The sequence below is a fragment of the Globicephala melas genome, chromosome 8 (assembly GCF_963455315.2).
Source record: "Globicephala melas chromosome 8, mGloMel1.2, whole genome shotgun sequence".
NCBI classification, from domain to species: domain Eukaryota; kingdom Metazoa; phylum Chordata; class Mammalia; order Artiodactyla; family Delphinidae; genus Globicephala; species Globicephala melas.
Window position 1 is genome coordinate 68,668,823 of NC_083321.1, and position 18,007 is coordinate 68,686,829.

At 34.9% G+C, this 18,007-nt stretch overlaps 1 protein-coding gene across 15 annotated transcripts in view; it reads left to right on the top strand.

Moving 5' to 3' along the window:
* Positions 1 to 18,007, top strand: part of DEUP1 (deuterosome assembly protein 1) — a 224,017-nt gene that overhangs the window by 179,034 nt on the left and 26,976 nt on the right. For all 15 annotated transcript variants that reach the window (XM_060303895.1, XM_060303890.1, XM_060303899.1 and 12 more), the window contains 2 exons: positions 493 to 690; positions 2,390 to 2,476. In XM_060303895.1, the coding sequence (XP_060159878.1) occupies positions 493 to 690; positions 2,390 to 2,476 (285 nt within the window). The remainder of the gene's footprint in view (positions 1 to 492; positions 691 to 2,389; positions 2,477 to 18,007) is intronic.

Sequence of the window (18,007 nt, forward strand, 5' to 3'; positions counted from 1 at the left end):
TATTCTTACCACACGTACACAAAATTAAAAAAACAAAGGGACACAAAGAAACTTTTAGGGGTAATTGTCACGTTTATTTTCTTGATTTTGGTGATAGTAACACAAGTGTATGTCCAAACTCACCAAATTTTATCCATGAACTATGTGCAGTTTTTGTATAGCAAGTATACGTCAATGAAGCTGGGGGAAAAGTGCTTGATAATACTTTCCCCACCTTCCTGTCAAAGTCGTCATTAAAGTGGTATCAGTAGTTGGTGATGACTTACATACAATAGAAAATAGAAGTGAAAAAAAAATTTTGAAATTGGAAGGAAAAAGTCAATGAATCATTATTGTAAGTATCTTTTTCATTTAGCTTTGATCAGAAAAGGAGGGTAAAGTGAGGTCTGGCAAAGTTTTAAGATAGGATGGGAAGACCGAACATGGCCAATAAAACCTTTTAGCTGCTGTATAAAGGATTTGTTACTATTTTCTGGAAAATATCTGCTGCAGATAAGAAGCCAACTCTATCAGGAGGAAGAGTACCATAGCTCTGAGCAGGAAAGAATGAGGAATGAAATCTCTGACCTAACTGAGGAGCTTCATCAGAAGGAAATCACTATAGCAACTATCATGAAGAAAGCTGCCTTTCTGGAGAGACAGTTAAAAATGGAGTTAGAAATAAAAGAGAAAATGTTGGCGAAACAACAGGTATGCAAGCGGCAGGAAGCACCTGTCCAGGTCACTCTTGCTCAGTGCAAATATTCGCCTTCCTTATTGATTAATAAAAGGGTTGTATTTCTTGTATTGTTTCTGAGACTAACAGCACAGAAATGCTTTGTGGAGTCACATAAAACCTTGGTGAGATAATGCAAAGTGTCATCAAACAAGAACCAGGGAAACAAGTGACAGCACAAGAAAATTTCTTTAAATCTCATGCTAACATTTTCTAGTGACCCATATTCTGATCACCTCCCACAGCATGCTCTGGTCAAAGATTTCTTCCTGAATTTGTTTTCCATAGTTCTCTTCTATTAACATTTGTATCTTAAAAAAAGCTTCTACTCCAGCTTTTCTTGGACACTTCCCACTCCCATTTCATACCTTTGTTTTAGAGTTTTAAAAAATGGACATGAAACACGAAGATTACTTCATATTTACTGAACATGCACTCAATGCATAGCTTGGTTCATGGGGGAAAACAGCCATTATAACGTTCTACTGTTAAAATACTGCAAGTGACTTCTAAGTCTTCCCTCCCTCCCTCCCCTCCTATTCGTTTTGAAATTCCCTCAGTCCCATACTCATCATCAAACTGGTGGCCTGCTACTGAAAGTATAGGGTTTCTCAGTGTTTTTACCCCAAATATAGAGGGATTTTTAAATTTTATTTATTCATTTTTATACAGCAAGTTCTTATTTGTTAGCTATTTTATACATATCAGTGTATATATGTCAATCCCAATCTCCCAATTCATCTCACCACCAAATAGGGTTTTTGAGAGCACCATTCAATAATTTTCTAGGCATATGAGGGTTACTTCATAAATAACAGGGCTATTTCAATCCTGAGTATTGTAAAAACAAGAAAAGATTCTGCCTTTGCCCAAATATAAGCTTTAAACTGTGATTAATTTGTATAATATACAGGAAAACAGCATAGATAGGACAATAGCATTGGTTGCACCTGTAAAGGAAATGATATTTTTACAGGTGTTAACAGTGATCTGGGTAGTTGGATCATGAATGATTTTTAGTTTCACCTTTATATTCTTCTATATTTTTAGATTTTTGTCAAGGAGAATATATTTTGTAATTTACAAAAGTAAACCTTTTTAAGGGAAGTGTTTTATATGGAAATGAGCCCTAGATAAATAAAAGGGCAAATGCTGTCTAAGTGCTCTTAAGTAGAAGAAATTAGGGAAAAAAATAAATGAGGAGACAAAATGAAGTTGTCACAAAAAAGAAGGAAATTTGGCAGAAGTATCAAGAAGAACAAAATTAAACATGAAATCATATTTGCGTATTGTAAAAATTAATCAGGTCATGAACAAATTTAACGGACACTATTATTCAAGCATGTTTTTAAAACTGTAATTTTTCTGATGGTAATTTGCATACCATAAAAAAATAGAAGTGAGAAATGGAATTTTGGAATAGAAAAGTATAATGAATCATTATTGTAAGTATTTTTAATTTAGCACCAATCAGAAAAGGAGGGTAAAATGGGGCCTGCTGAAGACCTGAGAACTGAATGAAAATACCTGATTTATGATGATCCTGCCTAAGAAGTGTTTCCCTTCACCACACTTTGAAAATATTTACATTAACAAAATAAAATTAATTTTCATAGAATTGTGAACTTTTATTATGAATTTTACATTCACTTTTAACTACTAATCTCCTTTCAGGTCTCAGATAAGAGAGAGAAAGCTGTCAGAATTGAAAACACACACCTGAAAGGCATGATGGGAGATTTAGACCCTGGATGGTACATGGTAATATGCTGAAATCATTCAGTAACTTGAACAGAGAGATTACTTAGTTGGTCAGGATTTACCCAGACATTCTTTACTGAATGCTTCCCACACATGGCCTGACTCATGTGTCAACTTTCCCCTTGATGAAGCTGCTCCTGAAACTCCAGTCAGAATAAATCATTCCATCTACACTTGGTTTGTATTTTGGGTCCAACTTGTTTCATAGCTTATCACTTCCCCACTGGATGGTGAACAAAGACTGTGCCTCACTAATGTGTGTATCAAGAGTACCTCCCAGCGTCAGGAGTATAGACAGTATTCAGTGAATGCTGGTTGAATAAAAAGGATGGATCAGTGAATGATTGAGGACTGACCGTGTGGTTTCAAGCAGTGTCTTTACAGGTTTACACAAGGCAACTTAAACAGGTTCTGTGCCTTTCATTTCAAATGTTTAATATAACAGTTGAGGGTTGGTTTTTTACATGTAAAATAGAAGAATTTTATTTATTGAACTAATGAAATACCATTGTTACTTGTCTACCATTTATTTGCTCTGAGTGAAAATTTTGAGATAAAATAATTTTCTGCCATGCAGGGAATGGAGGGAATCGAGTACGGCAGGTGCTTAACCTGGCCGCACATTCCTCAGCTGTAAAGTGAGGAAGTTGGATCGGGCATTTTCCAAGGTCCTTTCTTAAGCCAGGATACTGTATTTCTTTTTTTGTCAGTATTTTATTTTTGCTTTTTTAATTGAAGTATAGTTGATTTACAATATTATATAAGTTACAGGTATACTACATAGTGACTCACAATTTTAAAGGTTATACACTATTTATAGTTATTATAAAATATTGGCTGTATTCCCTGTGTTATACAATATATCCTCATAGTTTATTTTATACATGATAGTTTGTACCTCTTAATCCCCTACCCCTATCTCTATATCTGTGAATCTCTTTCTTTTTTGTTATGTTCACCAGTTTGTTGTATTTTTTAGATTATACATATAAGTGATATCATACAGTATTTGTCTTTCTCTGACTTATTTCACTTAGCATAATACCCTCCAAGTCCATCCATGTTGTTGCACATGGCAAAATTTCATTCTTTTTTATGGCTGAGTAGTATTCCATTGTGTGTGTGTGTGTGTGTGTGTGTGTGTGTGTGTGTGTGTGTGTACCACATCATCTTTATCCATTCATCTGTTGGTGGACGCTTAGGTTGCTTCTGTATCTTGGCAATTGTAAATAATGCTGCTGTGAACATTGGGGTGCATATATCTTTTTGAATCAGTGTTTTTTGTTTTTCTCAGTTACATACCCGTGAATGAAATTGCTGGGTCATATGGTATTTCTATTTTTAGTTTTCTGAAAAACCTCCATACTGTTTTCCACAGTGACTGCACCAATTTACATTCCCATCAACAGTGTGTGACAGTTCCCTTTTCTCCACATTCTCAACAACATTTGTTATTTGTGTTCTTTTTGATGAGAGCCATTCCGACAGGTGTGAGGTGTTATCTCATTGTGGTTTTAATTTGCATTTCTCTGATGATTAAGAATGTTGAGCATTTTTTCATGTGACTGTTGGCCATCTGAATGTCCTCGTTGGAAAAATGTCTATTCAGTTCTTCTGCCTATTTTTTGATCGGGTTGTTTGTTTTTTTGATGTTGAGTGTATGAGCTGTTTTTGATATTAACCCTTATTGGTCATATCATTTGCAAATATTTTCTCCCATTCAGTAGGTTGTCTTCTCATTTTGTTGATGGTTTCCTTTGTTATGAAAAAGCTTTTAAGTTTAATTAGGTCTCATTTGGGTTTTTTTTTTGCTTTTATTTCCTTTGCTTTAGGAGACAGATCCAAAAAAATATTGCTACAGTTTATGTCAAAGCGTGTTCTGCCTATGATGATACTATATTTCTGTGATAGTATGTGCTTGTTCTCCTAATAGTCTGTATTCTAGCATCATAGAATAGAAGCATTCTGCATTCTTCTTTGGGCCTTGTTATGGGTCCTGTGATTGGAGTATAAATGGATAAAAAGTAAAGTATGTGTGATTTCCCTGTCTGTTACAGAAAATCTGTGTAACACAAGGACTTTTTTTTCTAAACTGGACACACGAAAACGTTATTTAGGATCCTGCCCTCATCTATGTCTTTTTCTCTCTCAAATAAATGGTTTTTATGTTAATTTTTTACATTTCAATCTGGATCTTTTTTTTTTTTTTTTTGGCGGTACACGGGCCTCTCACTGTTGTGGCCTCTCCCGTTGCTGAGCACAGGCTCCGGACGCGCAGGCTCAGCGGCCATGGCTCACGGGCCTAGCCGCTCTGCGGCATGTGGGATCTTCCCGGACCGGGGCCCAAACCCGTGTCCCCTGCATCGGCAGGTGGACTCTCAACCACTGCGCCACCAGGGAAGCCCCCAATCTGGATGTTTTTCGTTGTGTATTCTGCTTTGTCACAGCCCCCACTAAGCCTGCTTCACTCTGGCTCCTGTAGGCATTTGGCTTTGTTCATTTATTGGTTTTCATTTTTTCAAGAAATAAAACACGTGAAGATGTGTAAAGAAGAAGCTAATTATCTCTGCTCCTATCCCCAATCCCAGTTTGGACTCCAGAGGTATTCAGTGCTAACCAGCTAGTGTGTAGCATTCTATAACTTTTTCCTTGCTTGTGTACACACTTAGGAGGGATGAGCTGAGTGTTGTTTTACAGAAATACATGTGTAATATATACATTATTCTAAACTGGCTTTTGACTATGTGTCACGGACAACTCTACAAGTCAGTAGAGAAACACCTTTTTATTTTTCTTAATTTCTTAGAAAAAATAAATGTATATATACTCATGTAAGGTATATACAAATTTTAATGAATTGAAGAGTAACTTACACACTAGTGATTTTAGTGCAGTCTCTCTTTTTCTCTTGCTTCTCCCCTTCCCCTTTCCTCCATTTCTCTAGCAACCTCCTAACCCATCCACCAGATAACACGTTAACTATTCACTATGTATCATTTTGTGTTTTTTCATACATGTTTGTGTGTGTGTGTAGTCATATACCTATTTAGGGGTTTTAATTTTTTTTTTTTAATGGATTAGATTTTACACACTTCTCTGTGTCTTGTATCCTTTGCAGATCCTATGTCAACAAGTTTAGGTCTTATTTGATTGTACAGAGTAGCTTAATAATATCCCATGATGTGAATGATCAAAAGTTATTCAGCTATTTTTTCAGAATTATGGTTGACCCTTGAATAACACAGGGGTCAGGGGCGCTAACTCCATGCAGTCAAAAGTCTGTACATAACTTTACAGTCAGCCCTCCTCCATATCTGAGGATTCAACCAACTCTGGGTCTTGTAGTACTGTGGTATGTATTTAGGGAAAAAAATCCATGTATAGTGGGCCCACACAGTTCAAACCCCTGTTGTTCAAGGGTCAACTGTAATTCATTCATAATTAATAACTGTTTCTAGATTTTTACACAGATACACAATACTGTCAAAAACATCCTTGTACATACATCTTGGAATAGCTTTCTGAGAATGGAATTGCCGATTCAAAATATGTTTTAATTTTAAAATATTTGTTGTCGAATCATATTTCTGCCGTCTCTGTATGAGAGTACCCTTTTCTTTCATCCTTAGTGGAAATAATAGGTGTTATTGCTCTTTTATATTTTTGTCGGTCTGATGGGTGTAAAGTGATCTCTCAATAGTAGTGTAATTTGCATTTCCCTGACTACAGTGAGCATATTTTTGCGTATTTATTGACAATGTACTATAAATTCATTATATTCTTTGCTCCTTTTTCTCAAGCAAAACTCAAACTCATTTTCTTTGGACAATTTTTTCTTGTCAGTTTATAACAGCATTTTTCTAAATTTGTTGTTTCTAATTTTATTTATGATATCTTTTTATCATACAAAAAATTTTAAACCTTTATTTGTCAAACATGTACATCCTTTCGTTTATAGCATCTGAATTTCCTTCCTTGAGTAACATGGTTCTTCCAACTTCTAGACAATACAAATAGTTTATTCAAAGATTTTTATATTCTTCATCTAAGTCTTTAATCCATTTGAATTACACTTTTGCATATGATATAAAACAGGAATCCAATTTAAATTTTTATATAAATATTAAACTCAATTAATCCAGTTTCTCCTGATAATTTCCTGTTGGATTCTATTTGGAATTGAATTAAGTTTATATATTATCTTTGAAAGAATTGGCATTTTTATAATAGTAAAATTTGCCATCCAAGAATATGGCATGGCTTTCCATTTCTTCATCTCTTATTTTATGCTCTTCAATAAGACCTTACAATCATCTTTGTATAAATTCTGTGCCTTTCTTTTTAAACTTATTCTCAAGCATTTTATAATTCTTGTCACTGTTGTAAGTGGAATATTTTCCTTTTTCCATATCTAAAAACTTACTGCTAATATAGAAAAAAGAGCCAAATTATCTTTTAATTTTAGTAGGCATTTTACTAGAGGTTCTTAAGTTTTTTGAGATATGCAGTTGTCTCAACAAAAATAGTTGTATCTCTTCCTTTCTCCTGTTCATATCAGTAATTTTTGTCATATTGAACTTGCTAGCACTTCCAAGAGAATATTAAATAATAATAGTGATTGTTGACAGATTTGTCTAATTGATGAAATTGTTTTAGAGTTTTACTGTTTAGGGTAATATTTGTTCTTGACTTATGGTCTTTATTTTGTCTTTCTATTCCTAATTAGGGTTTTTAAGATTTGCCGCCGGTTTTATCAAATGCCTTTTCAGCATATGTGACATCATGTAGTTTTTGTCCATTAATTTGTTGATGTGTAATAGACTATGATTGACAGATTTGCTGATATTCATCCACCTTTGAATTCCTGGAATAAACCTTCTTGGTCATTGTATTCACTTTCTAGTGCTGTCATAACAAAGTACCACAAACTGGGTGGCTTAAAACAATGGAAACTGTTGTAGAGTTCTGGAAGCTAGAAGTCTAAAATCAAGGTGTCAACAGGGCCATGCTCCTTCTGAAACCTGTGTGGGAGGATTCATCCTTGCCTGTTTATAGCCTCTAGTGATTTGCCAACAATCTTTGGCAATCCTTAGACTGTAGATGCATCACTCCAATGCTTTGTCTTCACATGGCCATCTTCTTTCTGTTTCTTCATATCATCTTCCCTCTGTGCATGTCTTTCCCGGTGTCCACATGTCCCTTTTTTATAGAATACCTGTCATACTGGATTAGGGTCCACCCTAATGACCTCATTTTTTATTTGATTACCTCAGTAAAGATCCTGTTTACAAGTAAAGTCCCATTCTAAGGCATTAATAATGGTTAGGACTTCAACATATCACAGTCATACTCTAACAGTTTTGATATATTTCTGGATTCTATGTGGTAATATTTTATTTAGAAATTAAGATGTATGTGTATAAATGAGATTTGTATATAGTTCTCTTTTGTCTTCCTTGTTATACAGTTATGCTGGCTTTATAACATAAATTGGGGGCTTTCCGTATTTATGAGCAGTCTAGCATGGTTTAAATAATATTGGAATTACAGTTCTTTAAAGGTTAGAAGGAGCTTAGCTATGAAACTGTCTGGATGTTGAACCAGTGAAGATAAACCATAATGGAAAAGAATATAAAAAAGAATGTATATATATGTAACTGAAGTTTCAGCGAAGTAGATTTTCAATTACCTTTCTATTCTCTTTCAGGGTACCTGGTATATTCAAATTTCACTTCTTCTTAGGTTGTTTGTGGTCATTTTTATTTTTCTAGGAAATCTTTACCCATTCCAGTATGTTTCCTTGTTACCAAAGGGAGTGATATCCTAAAGTTCTTTGCATCTCTTCTATATTCTGTATTTGTTTCCTTTCTTAATTCTAAGTTTGTATAGTTTAACTCTCTCTCTTTTTTAAGTCTGGCACACAGAATCATTGCTTATTTTATTAGTATTAAAAGTATTGACTTTGGATTTGTTATTATTTATTCTTCCTAATTTCATTATTACTGTCTTCTATTAATTTCCTCTTCCTGATTTGTTTTGTTGTACTTTGTCTAATATCTTAAGATAAATACTGAATTTCTTAATTTTATATCTTTTTCTTTAATCGTAAGGGTTTTTAAAGCTCTCTGTGTTCCTCTGGATATAGCTTTTGCTGCATCCCATCAATTTTGCTGTGAAATGTTTTCCTATATGTTTCTCTTCAAATGCACTCTGCCAGTCATAGAGTGGGCTTGGTCTCTGAGAACTGGACGATCAGGCACACCCAAGAGGGCTAATATAACCCAGCCAAGCCCCTCCTGGGTTACGTGGCCCTGCTTGCTCTGAGGGAGGGAAGGAGTCTTCACCAGCTTTCCCTGACAGGAGCCTCACTCACTTGGCTCAGGAGCAAAAGGTTAGAAATAAACATGGTACAGGGGAGATGCAGCAAGATGCCAACTTCCAAGTCTCCCTCACTCCTCAAAACAAGAATATTAGAAAGTATATATCCCACAGAGAAGTTAGCACTCAAGTTTTAATGAAGTTAGTCAGTTTCACATTGGTTTCTTAAAGCTTTCTTTTGTTCCCCCCTAGATTTATTAAGGTATAATTGACAAGTAAAATTGTTTATATTTGAAGTATACAATGTGATGATTTGATATATATATACATTGTGAAATGATTACCACAAATTGTTTAACACATCCTTCACTCACATAGTTACCATTTGTGTGTGTACGTGGTAAGAACACTTAAGATCTACTCTCTTTGCTAATTCCCAATGTACAATACAGTGTTATTAACTATAGTCATTATGCTGTACATTGGATCTCCTGAAGTTTTTCACCTTATAAATGAAAGTTTGTATTCTTTGATTCAACATCTGCTCATTCCACCCCCGCCCCAGATAGCCCCTGGCAACCACCATTCTACTCTCTGCTTCTATCAGTTTGACTTTTTAAAGAATTTCCACATATAACTGCAATCATACAGCATTTGTTTTTCTCTGTCTGGATCATGTCACTTAGCATAATGTCCTCCAGATTCACCCATGTTGTCACAAATGGCAGGATTTCCTTCTTTTTATGGCTGAATAATATTCCATTATGTGGAATTTTCTGTGTCCATTCATCCATTCATAGACACTTAGGTTGTTTCCATATTTTAGCTATTGTGAACAATGCTGCAATGAACATGGGAGTGCAGATATCTCTTCAAAATACTGATTTCATTTCCTTTAGATATATACCCAGATGTGGGATTGCTGGGTCATATGTTAGTTCTATTTTTAATTTTTTCAGGAACCTCCGACCAGTTTTCCAGAGTGGCTTCTCCACTTTACATTCCCATCAGCAGTGTACAAGAGTTCTCTTTGCTCCACATTCTCACCAACACTTGTTATCTTTTGCCATTTTGATACTAGCCATCCTAACAGGTGTGAGGTGATATCTCATTGCGGTTTCGATTTGCATTTCCTTGATGATTAGTGATGTTAATAACTTTTCATGTGTCTCTTGCCATTTGTATGTCTTCTTTAGAAAAATGTCTATTCAGGCCCTTTGCCCAATTTTTATTGTTCGTATTTTTGCTGTTAAGTTGAATGAGTTTGTTATATATTGTGGAAATTAACCCCTTTTCAGATAAATGGTTGGCAAATATTTTCTCCCATTCCATAGGTTGCCTCTTCACTCTGTCGATTGTTTCCTTTGCTGTGCAGGAAGCTTTTCAGTTTGGTGTAGTCCCACTTGTATATTTTTGCTTTTGTTGCCTGTGCTTTTGGTGTTATATCCAAAATATTATTGCCAGGGCCCATGTTAAACAGCTATTTCCCTTGTGTTTTCTTCTAGGAGTTTTACAGCTTCAGGTCTTACATTTAAGTCTTTAATCTATTTTGAGTTAGTTTTTGTGAGTAGTCTACGATAGAGGTCTAGTTTCATTTGTTTGCTTGTGAACGTCTAATTTTCCCAACAACACTTATTGAAAAGACCATCCTTTCCCCATTGTGTGTTCTTGGTGCCCTTGTCAAAGATTAGTTGACTGTACATGTATGGGTTTATTTCTGGGTTCTCTATTCTGTTCTGTATTTATCGCATGCCACAGTCACCACAGAATGTTTTCATTCATTCTATAAATACTTATTGAATGTCTGCTATGTGTCAGGCAGTATGTTAGGATTGTAAGTCAGACTACATCCTTGAATTCATGGAGCTTAATATTAGTGGAAGGAGACATACATTAGTGGATACAGACAATTAACTAGATAGTTATGCTAAAGAGTGATAGGAAATTGCAGAGTGCAGGGGGCTGTATAGGGATTACCTAACCCAGTATTGGGAGTCAGAAAAGGCATTTGAGGAATAATTAGCCAGACAGAGTGGTGGGAATGAGTCATGATAAGGTAATATAATGTACAGAGACTAGAGATAAAAAGTCAGGGAGACTGGTAGAACTGTATAACAACAAAGAGCTGCTGTTCATTGGGTGTTTACTACATGCCTTGCCCTCTGCCGAATACTTTACGTACATTAGTGTCTACATCCTCATACCGTGTGTGTATGGTAGGTATTATTAACCCCATTTCACGGAAAAAGAAATGAAATCTTTAAGTTTTTAAGTAATTTGCCCAAGATCACATAGCTTGTAAGTAATTTGCCCAAGATCACATAGCTTGATAACTCCAAGTGCATGATATTAACTGTTATTATATCCCGTGGTTCTGTTTCTTCTGTTTTCTCCACTGGCTCCTCACCCTTCTTCCTCTGCTCATCCTTCAGATTTGGCCTTGGCCCTCTGCTTCTCTGGCTGTGTACTTTCTCTTAAAGGATAGAGATAACGTCAGTTATCTCTTCTGGATCATAGAATGGCTTCCAAGTTGGGCACTTCTCAGACCAGATATGCTTTCTTTACATAAACTTTCCTTGTAGAACATGTGCTCAATTTCCCATAGGAAGCAGAACTCTTCACATTCCACGGCTTCCTTAATCTGGCTCACCCACTTTGTTTCCCTGTAGTGACTTACACAAAGCCTCCACTATAGCTAGAGTAGCTTATTCTCATCTGTGTGTGTGATGCTCATTTCTCATGTTCTTTCTTATTACCAGGCCTTTGCACATGCTTTTCCTTCTACCTAAAAATCCCCTTTCCCTACTTCACATGGCCATGCCCTATCAGTGTTTCAAGTCTCTCCACATAAATTTTACGTGTTATACGAAATCTTCCCCGATTTTCCTCTGTTAAGAGTCCCTCCTCGAAGCCATCATAGCATCCTTTACTTAACACCTATCATACCGCAATATTAAAATTACCTGTTTCTTGTCAGCTACCCATCCCCTTACCAGTAGGCTCACTGAGGGCAGTTATGGTCCTAGTTTACCATTGTACCTCAGCACTTACTATAGTGCCTGAATATAGGAGGCACTGAAAAAATCTTCTGTTGGATGAGTGAATGAATAAATGAATGAGTGAATGATGAATTAATTAACCTATTATATGTCCTCCACCTTTCCTTTACTTTACGAGAATAAAGACATACCCTTTTCTTTATTAAATCCTACCAGTCCCGGGCTTCCCTGGTGGCGCAGTGGTTGAGAGTCCACCTGCCGATGCAGGGGACACGGGTTCGTGCCCCGGTCCAGGAGGATCCCACGTGCCGCGGAGCAGCTGGGCCCGTTGAGCCATGGCCACTGAGCCTGTGCGTCCGGAGCCTGTGTTCCGCAATGCGAGAGGCCACAACAGTCAGAGGCCCGCGTACTGCAAAAAAAAAAAAAAAAAAAAAAATCCTACCAGTCCCTTAAGGGACTAGATTAAATTTTATTTCCTCCATGAATTCATTTCCCATTACTCTAGGGCCCATTTTGTTCTCCTGTCTTTGACTTTCTTTAGCACTTAGTTATAACAGTTTAGCACTAAGTTTAGAATTGTCTTCTTTTATTTTTTTGATTGTTTAGTATGGGTATGTTTTGTCTCATCAATCATAGACTTCTTGAGGGAAGAAGTGGACTATGTTTTATACTTTTTCTTCATATAGGGTTTGGTATAATGTAGGGCTCAATGAATACTTGCGGATTTATGGGACTCACCTGTAGTCTAAGAAGCATGAATAAGTTATCATGAAAATCATTTCTAATATCATTAAAAAGATCACTGAAGCCTTGTCTTATCTCACTTTCTGGATGATCTCAATCCCAATAATTGTTGACATTCATTGATTCAGAAAACATTTGAGTTCCTACTTGGTGCAACATAATTTAACACATAATTATACCATATCTATATTATTTACTATTTTTTCTACATATTACTTTAGCCTACTCAATTTTATTATATTTTCCATAAAGGCAGAGTCACTTTTTGATATTTGATTACATCTGGAGAACTTAGCACATATATATATATATATCTATATATATATATATATACACATATATAATATATATGTCTAAAGATTTGTTAATGGGCTATCATAAAATAGAATGCCATTGATGTATAGCCTTCAATGTGATCTTATTAAAATAGCATTTAATCATATATATTTTATGTAACATTTTACTTCATGTAGGAAGGTTATTTTAATTGAAATGTACTTGACATAAAATATGTTGGTTTCAGGTGTGCCTCATAGTGATTTAACATTTGCATATATTATGAAATGACAATAGTCTAGTAACCATCTGTCCCATATAAAGTTATTTCAGTATTATTGACCATATTCCATATGCTGTTTAGTACATCCCATTGCTTATTTTATACCTGGAGATTTGTACCTCTTAATCTCCTTCACTTATTTCACCCATCCACCCTTACGCCCTCCACTCTGGCAACCATCAGTTTGTTCTGTGTATCCTTGAGTCTGTTTTGTTTTGTTTTTTAGATTCCACGTATAAGTGAGATTATATGGTATTTGTCCTTCTCAGTCTGACTTATTTCACTTAGCATAATAGCCTCTAGATCCATCCACTAGATCCACTTGTTGTCCCAAATAGCAAGATTTCATTTTTTTTTTAATTATGGCTGAATGATATTCCATTGTATATATACACCACATCTTCTTTATCCATTTGTCTATTGATGGACATTTAGGTTGTTTCCATATCTTAGCTATTGAATTAGTGTTTTTATTTTCTTTAGGTAAATACCCAGATGTGAAATTGCTGGATCATATGACAGTTCTGTTTTTAATTTTTTGAGGAACCTCCATATTTTTTTCCTTAGAGGCTGTACCAATTTATATTCCCACCAGTAGGGCACGAACATTGCTTTTCTCCACATCCTCACCAACACTTGTTATTTTCTGTCTTTTTTATGATAGCCTTTCTAACAGGTGTTAATAGATAATCACATTGTGGTTTTGATTTGCATTTCCTTGATGATTAGTGATGTTGAGCATCTTTTCATGTCTTTTAGTCATCTGTATGTCTATTGACATCCACATTTTTTAATCAGTTTTATTTTTTGATGTTGAGTTGTATCAGTTCTTTATATATTTTGGATATTAACCCCTTATCAGATGTATCATTTACAAATATCTTCTCCCATTTGTTAAGCTGCCTTTTCATTTTGTTTATAGTTTCCTTCCCTGTGCAAAAGCTTTTTAGTTTGATGTAAACACACTTGTTTATTTTTGCTTTTGTTTCCCTTGCCTGAGGAGACAGATCCAAAAACTATATTACTAAGACCAGTGTAAATGAGTATACTGCCTATGTTTCCTTCTAGGAGTTCTCTGGTTTCAGGTCTTACATTTAAATCTTTAATCCATTCTGTGTTTATTTTGTGAATGGTGTGAGAGTAGTCCAGTTTGATTCTTCTGCATGTAGCTGTCCAGTTTTCCCAACACCATTTATTGAAGAGACTTTTTCCCATTGTATATTCTTGCCTCCTTTGTTGTAGATTAATGACCATATAAGTGTGGATTTATTTCTGGGCTCTCTAGTCTGTTCCATTGATCAATGTACTATTTTTGTGCCAGTGCCATATTATTTTGATTACAGTAGCTTTGTAGTATAGTCTAAAGTCAGGGAGCATGATATATCCAGCTTTGTTCTCCATTCTCAAGATATTTTTTGGTTATTCAAGGTCTTTTGCATTTCTAAACAAGTTTTAGAATTATTTCTGCTAGTGCTGTGAAAAATACAGTTGGTATTTTGAAAGGGATTGCATTGAATCTGTAGATTGCCTTGGGGAAAAGGGTCATTTTAACAATATTAATTCTTCCAACTTATGGGCACAGTATATCTTTCCATTTGTTTCAGTCATCTTCAATTTCTTTCATCAGTGTCTTATAGTTTTCCAGGTATAGGTCTTTCACCTCCTTAGGTCGATTTATTCCTAGGTATTTTATTTTTTTAATGTGATTATAAATGGGAATTTTTTTTTAATTTCTCTTTCTGATAGTTCATTATTAGTGTATAGGAATGCAAAGGATTTCTGTATATTAATTTTGTATCCTGAAACTTATTGAATTCATTTATTACATCTAATAGTTTTTTGGTGGCATCTTGAGGGTTTTCTATATATCATTTCGTGTCATCTACAAACAGTGACAGTTTTACTTCTTCTTTTCCGATTTGAAATCCTTTTATTTGTTTTTCTTGTCTCATTACTGTGGCTAGGACTTCCAGTACTATGTTAAATAAGTGGCAAGAGTGGGTATCCTTGTCTTGGTATTGATCTTAGAGGAATTGCTTTCAGCTTTTCACTGTTGAGTATGATGTTAACTGTGGGTTTGTCATATAGGGCCTCTATTATGTTGAGGTATGTTCCCTCTATGCCCACTTTCTGGAGAGCTTTTATCATAAATGGATGTTGAATTTTGTCAAAAGCTTTATCTGTATCTATTGTGATGATCACACGACTTTTATTCTTCAATTTGTTACTGTGGTGTATCAAATTGATTGATTTGCAGATATTGAACCATCCATGCATCCCTGGGATAAATCCCACTTGATCACGGTGTATGATCTTTCTAAAGTGTTGTTGAGCTAGATTTGCCGGTATTTTGTTGAGGACTTTTGCATCTATGTTCAGCAGTGATATTGGCCTGTGGGGTGTGTGTGTTTGTGTGTGTGTGTGTGTGTGTGTATGTGTATGTGTATGGTGTCTTTGTTTGGTTTCAGCATCAATCTGATGCTGGCCTCCCTCACAGAATGAGTTCAGAAGCATTCCTTCCCCCTCAATATTTTGGAATAGTTTGAAAAGGATCAGCATTAACTCTTCTTTAAATGTTTGGTAGAATTAACCCATGAAGTTGTCTGATCCTTAACTTTTATTTATCGGGAGTTTTTTGATTACTGCTTCAATTTCATGACTGGTAATGTCTGTTCATATTTTCTACTTCTTGATTCAGTTTTGGAAGATTGTACATTTCTAAAAATTTATCCATTCCTCTTGGTTGTCCATTTTATTGGTGTATAATTATTCATAATAATCTTTTACAATCCTTGGTGTTTCTGTGGTGTCAGTTGTAATTTCTCCATTTTCATTTCTGATTTTATTTATTTGGGCTGTATTTCTTTTTTTTCTTTATGAGTCTGACTCATTTTAAAAGTTTATCAATTTTTTATCTTTTAAAAAGTTTATCAATTTTTTATCTTTTAAAAGGAGCAGCTCTTAGTGTCATTAATGTTTTCTATTTTTTTAGCTTCTAATTCATCTATTTATGCTCTGATCTTATGATTTCTTTCCTTCTGCTAAGTGTGGGTTTTGTTTATTCTTCTTTTTCTAGTTTCTTTAGGTGCAAGGTTAGATTATTTGAGATTTTTATTGTTTCCTGAGGTAGGCTGGTATCACTATAAACTTCTCTCTTGGAACTGCTTTTGCTTCATTCCCATAGATTTCGAATTGTGTTTCCATTTTCATTTGTCTCCAGATATTTGTATTTTCTCTTTATTTCTTCAGTGACCAATTTGTTGTTTAACAGCATGTTTTGTTTTGTTTTGTTTTGTTTTTACAATTTTCCATTTAGTTATTTCTAGTCTTATAGTATTGTAGTCAAAAAAGATGCTTGATATAATTTCAATTTTCTTAAATGTATTGAGACTTGTTTCTGGCCTAGCATGTGATATATTCTAGAGAATTTTCCATGTGCACTTGAAAAGAATGTGTATTCTGCTGGTTTGGGATGAAATGTTTTGTATGTATCTATTAATTCTAACTGCTCTAGTGTGTCATTTATGGGCAGTATTTCCTTATTGATTTTCTATCTGGATGATGAGTCCATTGATGTAAGTAGGTTGTTATAGTCCCCTACTATTATTGTATTACTTTCACTTTCTCCTTTTATGTTTGTTAATATTTGCTTGTGTATTTAGGTGCTCCCATGTTGGGTGCATATATATTTACAATTGTTATATCTTTTTCTTGAATTGATCCCTTTGTCATTATGCTATGTCCTTCTTTGGCTCGTTATAGTCTTCGTTTTAAAGTCTATTTTGTCTGATAGTATTGCTACCCCAACTTTCTTTTCATTTCCACTTGCATAAAATACCTTTTTCCATCCCCTCGCTTTCAGTCTGTTTGTGTCTTTAGATCTAAGTGTGTCTCTTGTAGGCAGCATATATATGGGTCTTGTTTTTTAATCTGTTCAGCCACTCTGTGTCTTTTGATTGGAGTGTTTGGGCCACTTATATTTAAAGTAATTATTAATAATTATGTGCTTACTGCCATCTTGTTCATTGTTTTCATAGTTCTTTTTTGTTCTTTTCTTCTTCTTTTGCTTTTTTCCTTGTGATTTGATGACTATGTTTATGATGATTTCTTAAGTTCAGATGCATTTTGACAACTCTACATTTTTACTCCCCACTCACGTTTAATGTTTTTGAGGTCATGTTTTATATCTCTTTGTTTTGTGTATTCCTTAACTATTTACTATAGATATAGATGATTTTAATACTTTTGTCTTTTAACCTTCTACTAGCTTTACTACCTTCTGTATGTTTGCCTTTACCAATGAGAGTTTTTCCTTTCCTAATTTTCATATTTCTAGTAGTGACCTTTTCTTTTCTGCTTAAGGAAGTCCCTGTAACATTTCCTGTAAATCCGGTTTAGTGGTGCTGAACACTTATAGCTTTTGCTAAAAGCTTTGTCTCTTCTTCAAATCTTAATAATAGCCTTACTGGGTAGAGTATTCTTGGTTGTAGGCTTTTCCCTTTCATCACTTTAAATATATCATGCCATCCTCTGATGGACTGCAAAGTTTCTGCTGAAAAGTCAGCTGACAGTCTTTCGGAGTTCCCTTGTATGTAACTAGTTGCTTTCTCTTACTGCTTTTAAGATTCTCTTTACCTTAATTTTTTTCCATTTTAATTATAATGTGTCTTGGTGAAGGCCTCTTTGGGTTCATCTTATTTGGGACTCTCTATGCTTCCTGGACCTAGATGTCTGTTTCCTTCCCCAGGTTAGGGAGATTTACAGCTATTATTTCCTCCAGTAAGTTCTCTGCTCCTTTCCCTCTCCCTTCTCCTTCTGCGACCCCTATAATGTGAATATTAGTATCCTTGATGTTGTCCCAAAGGTATCTTAAACTGTCCTCATTTTTTAAAATTATTTTTTCTTTTTTCT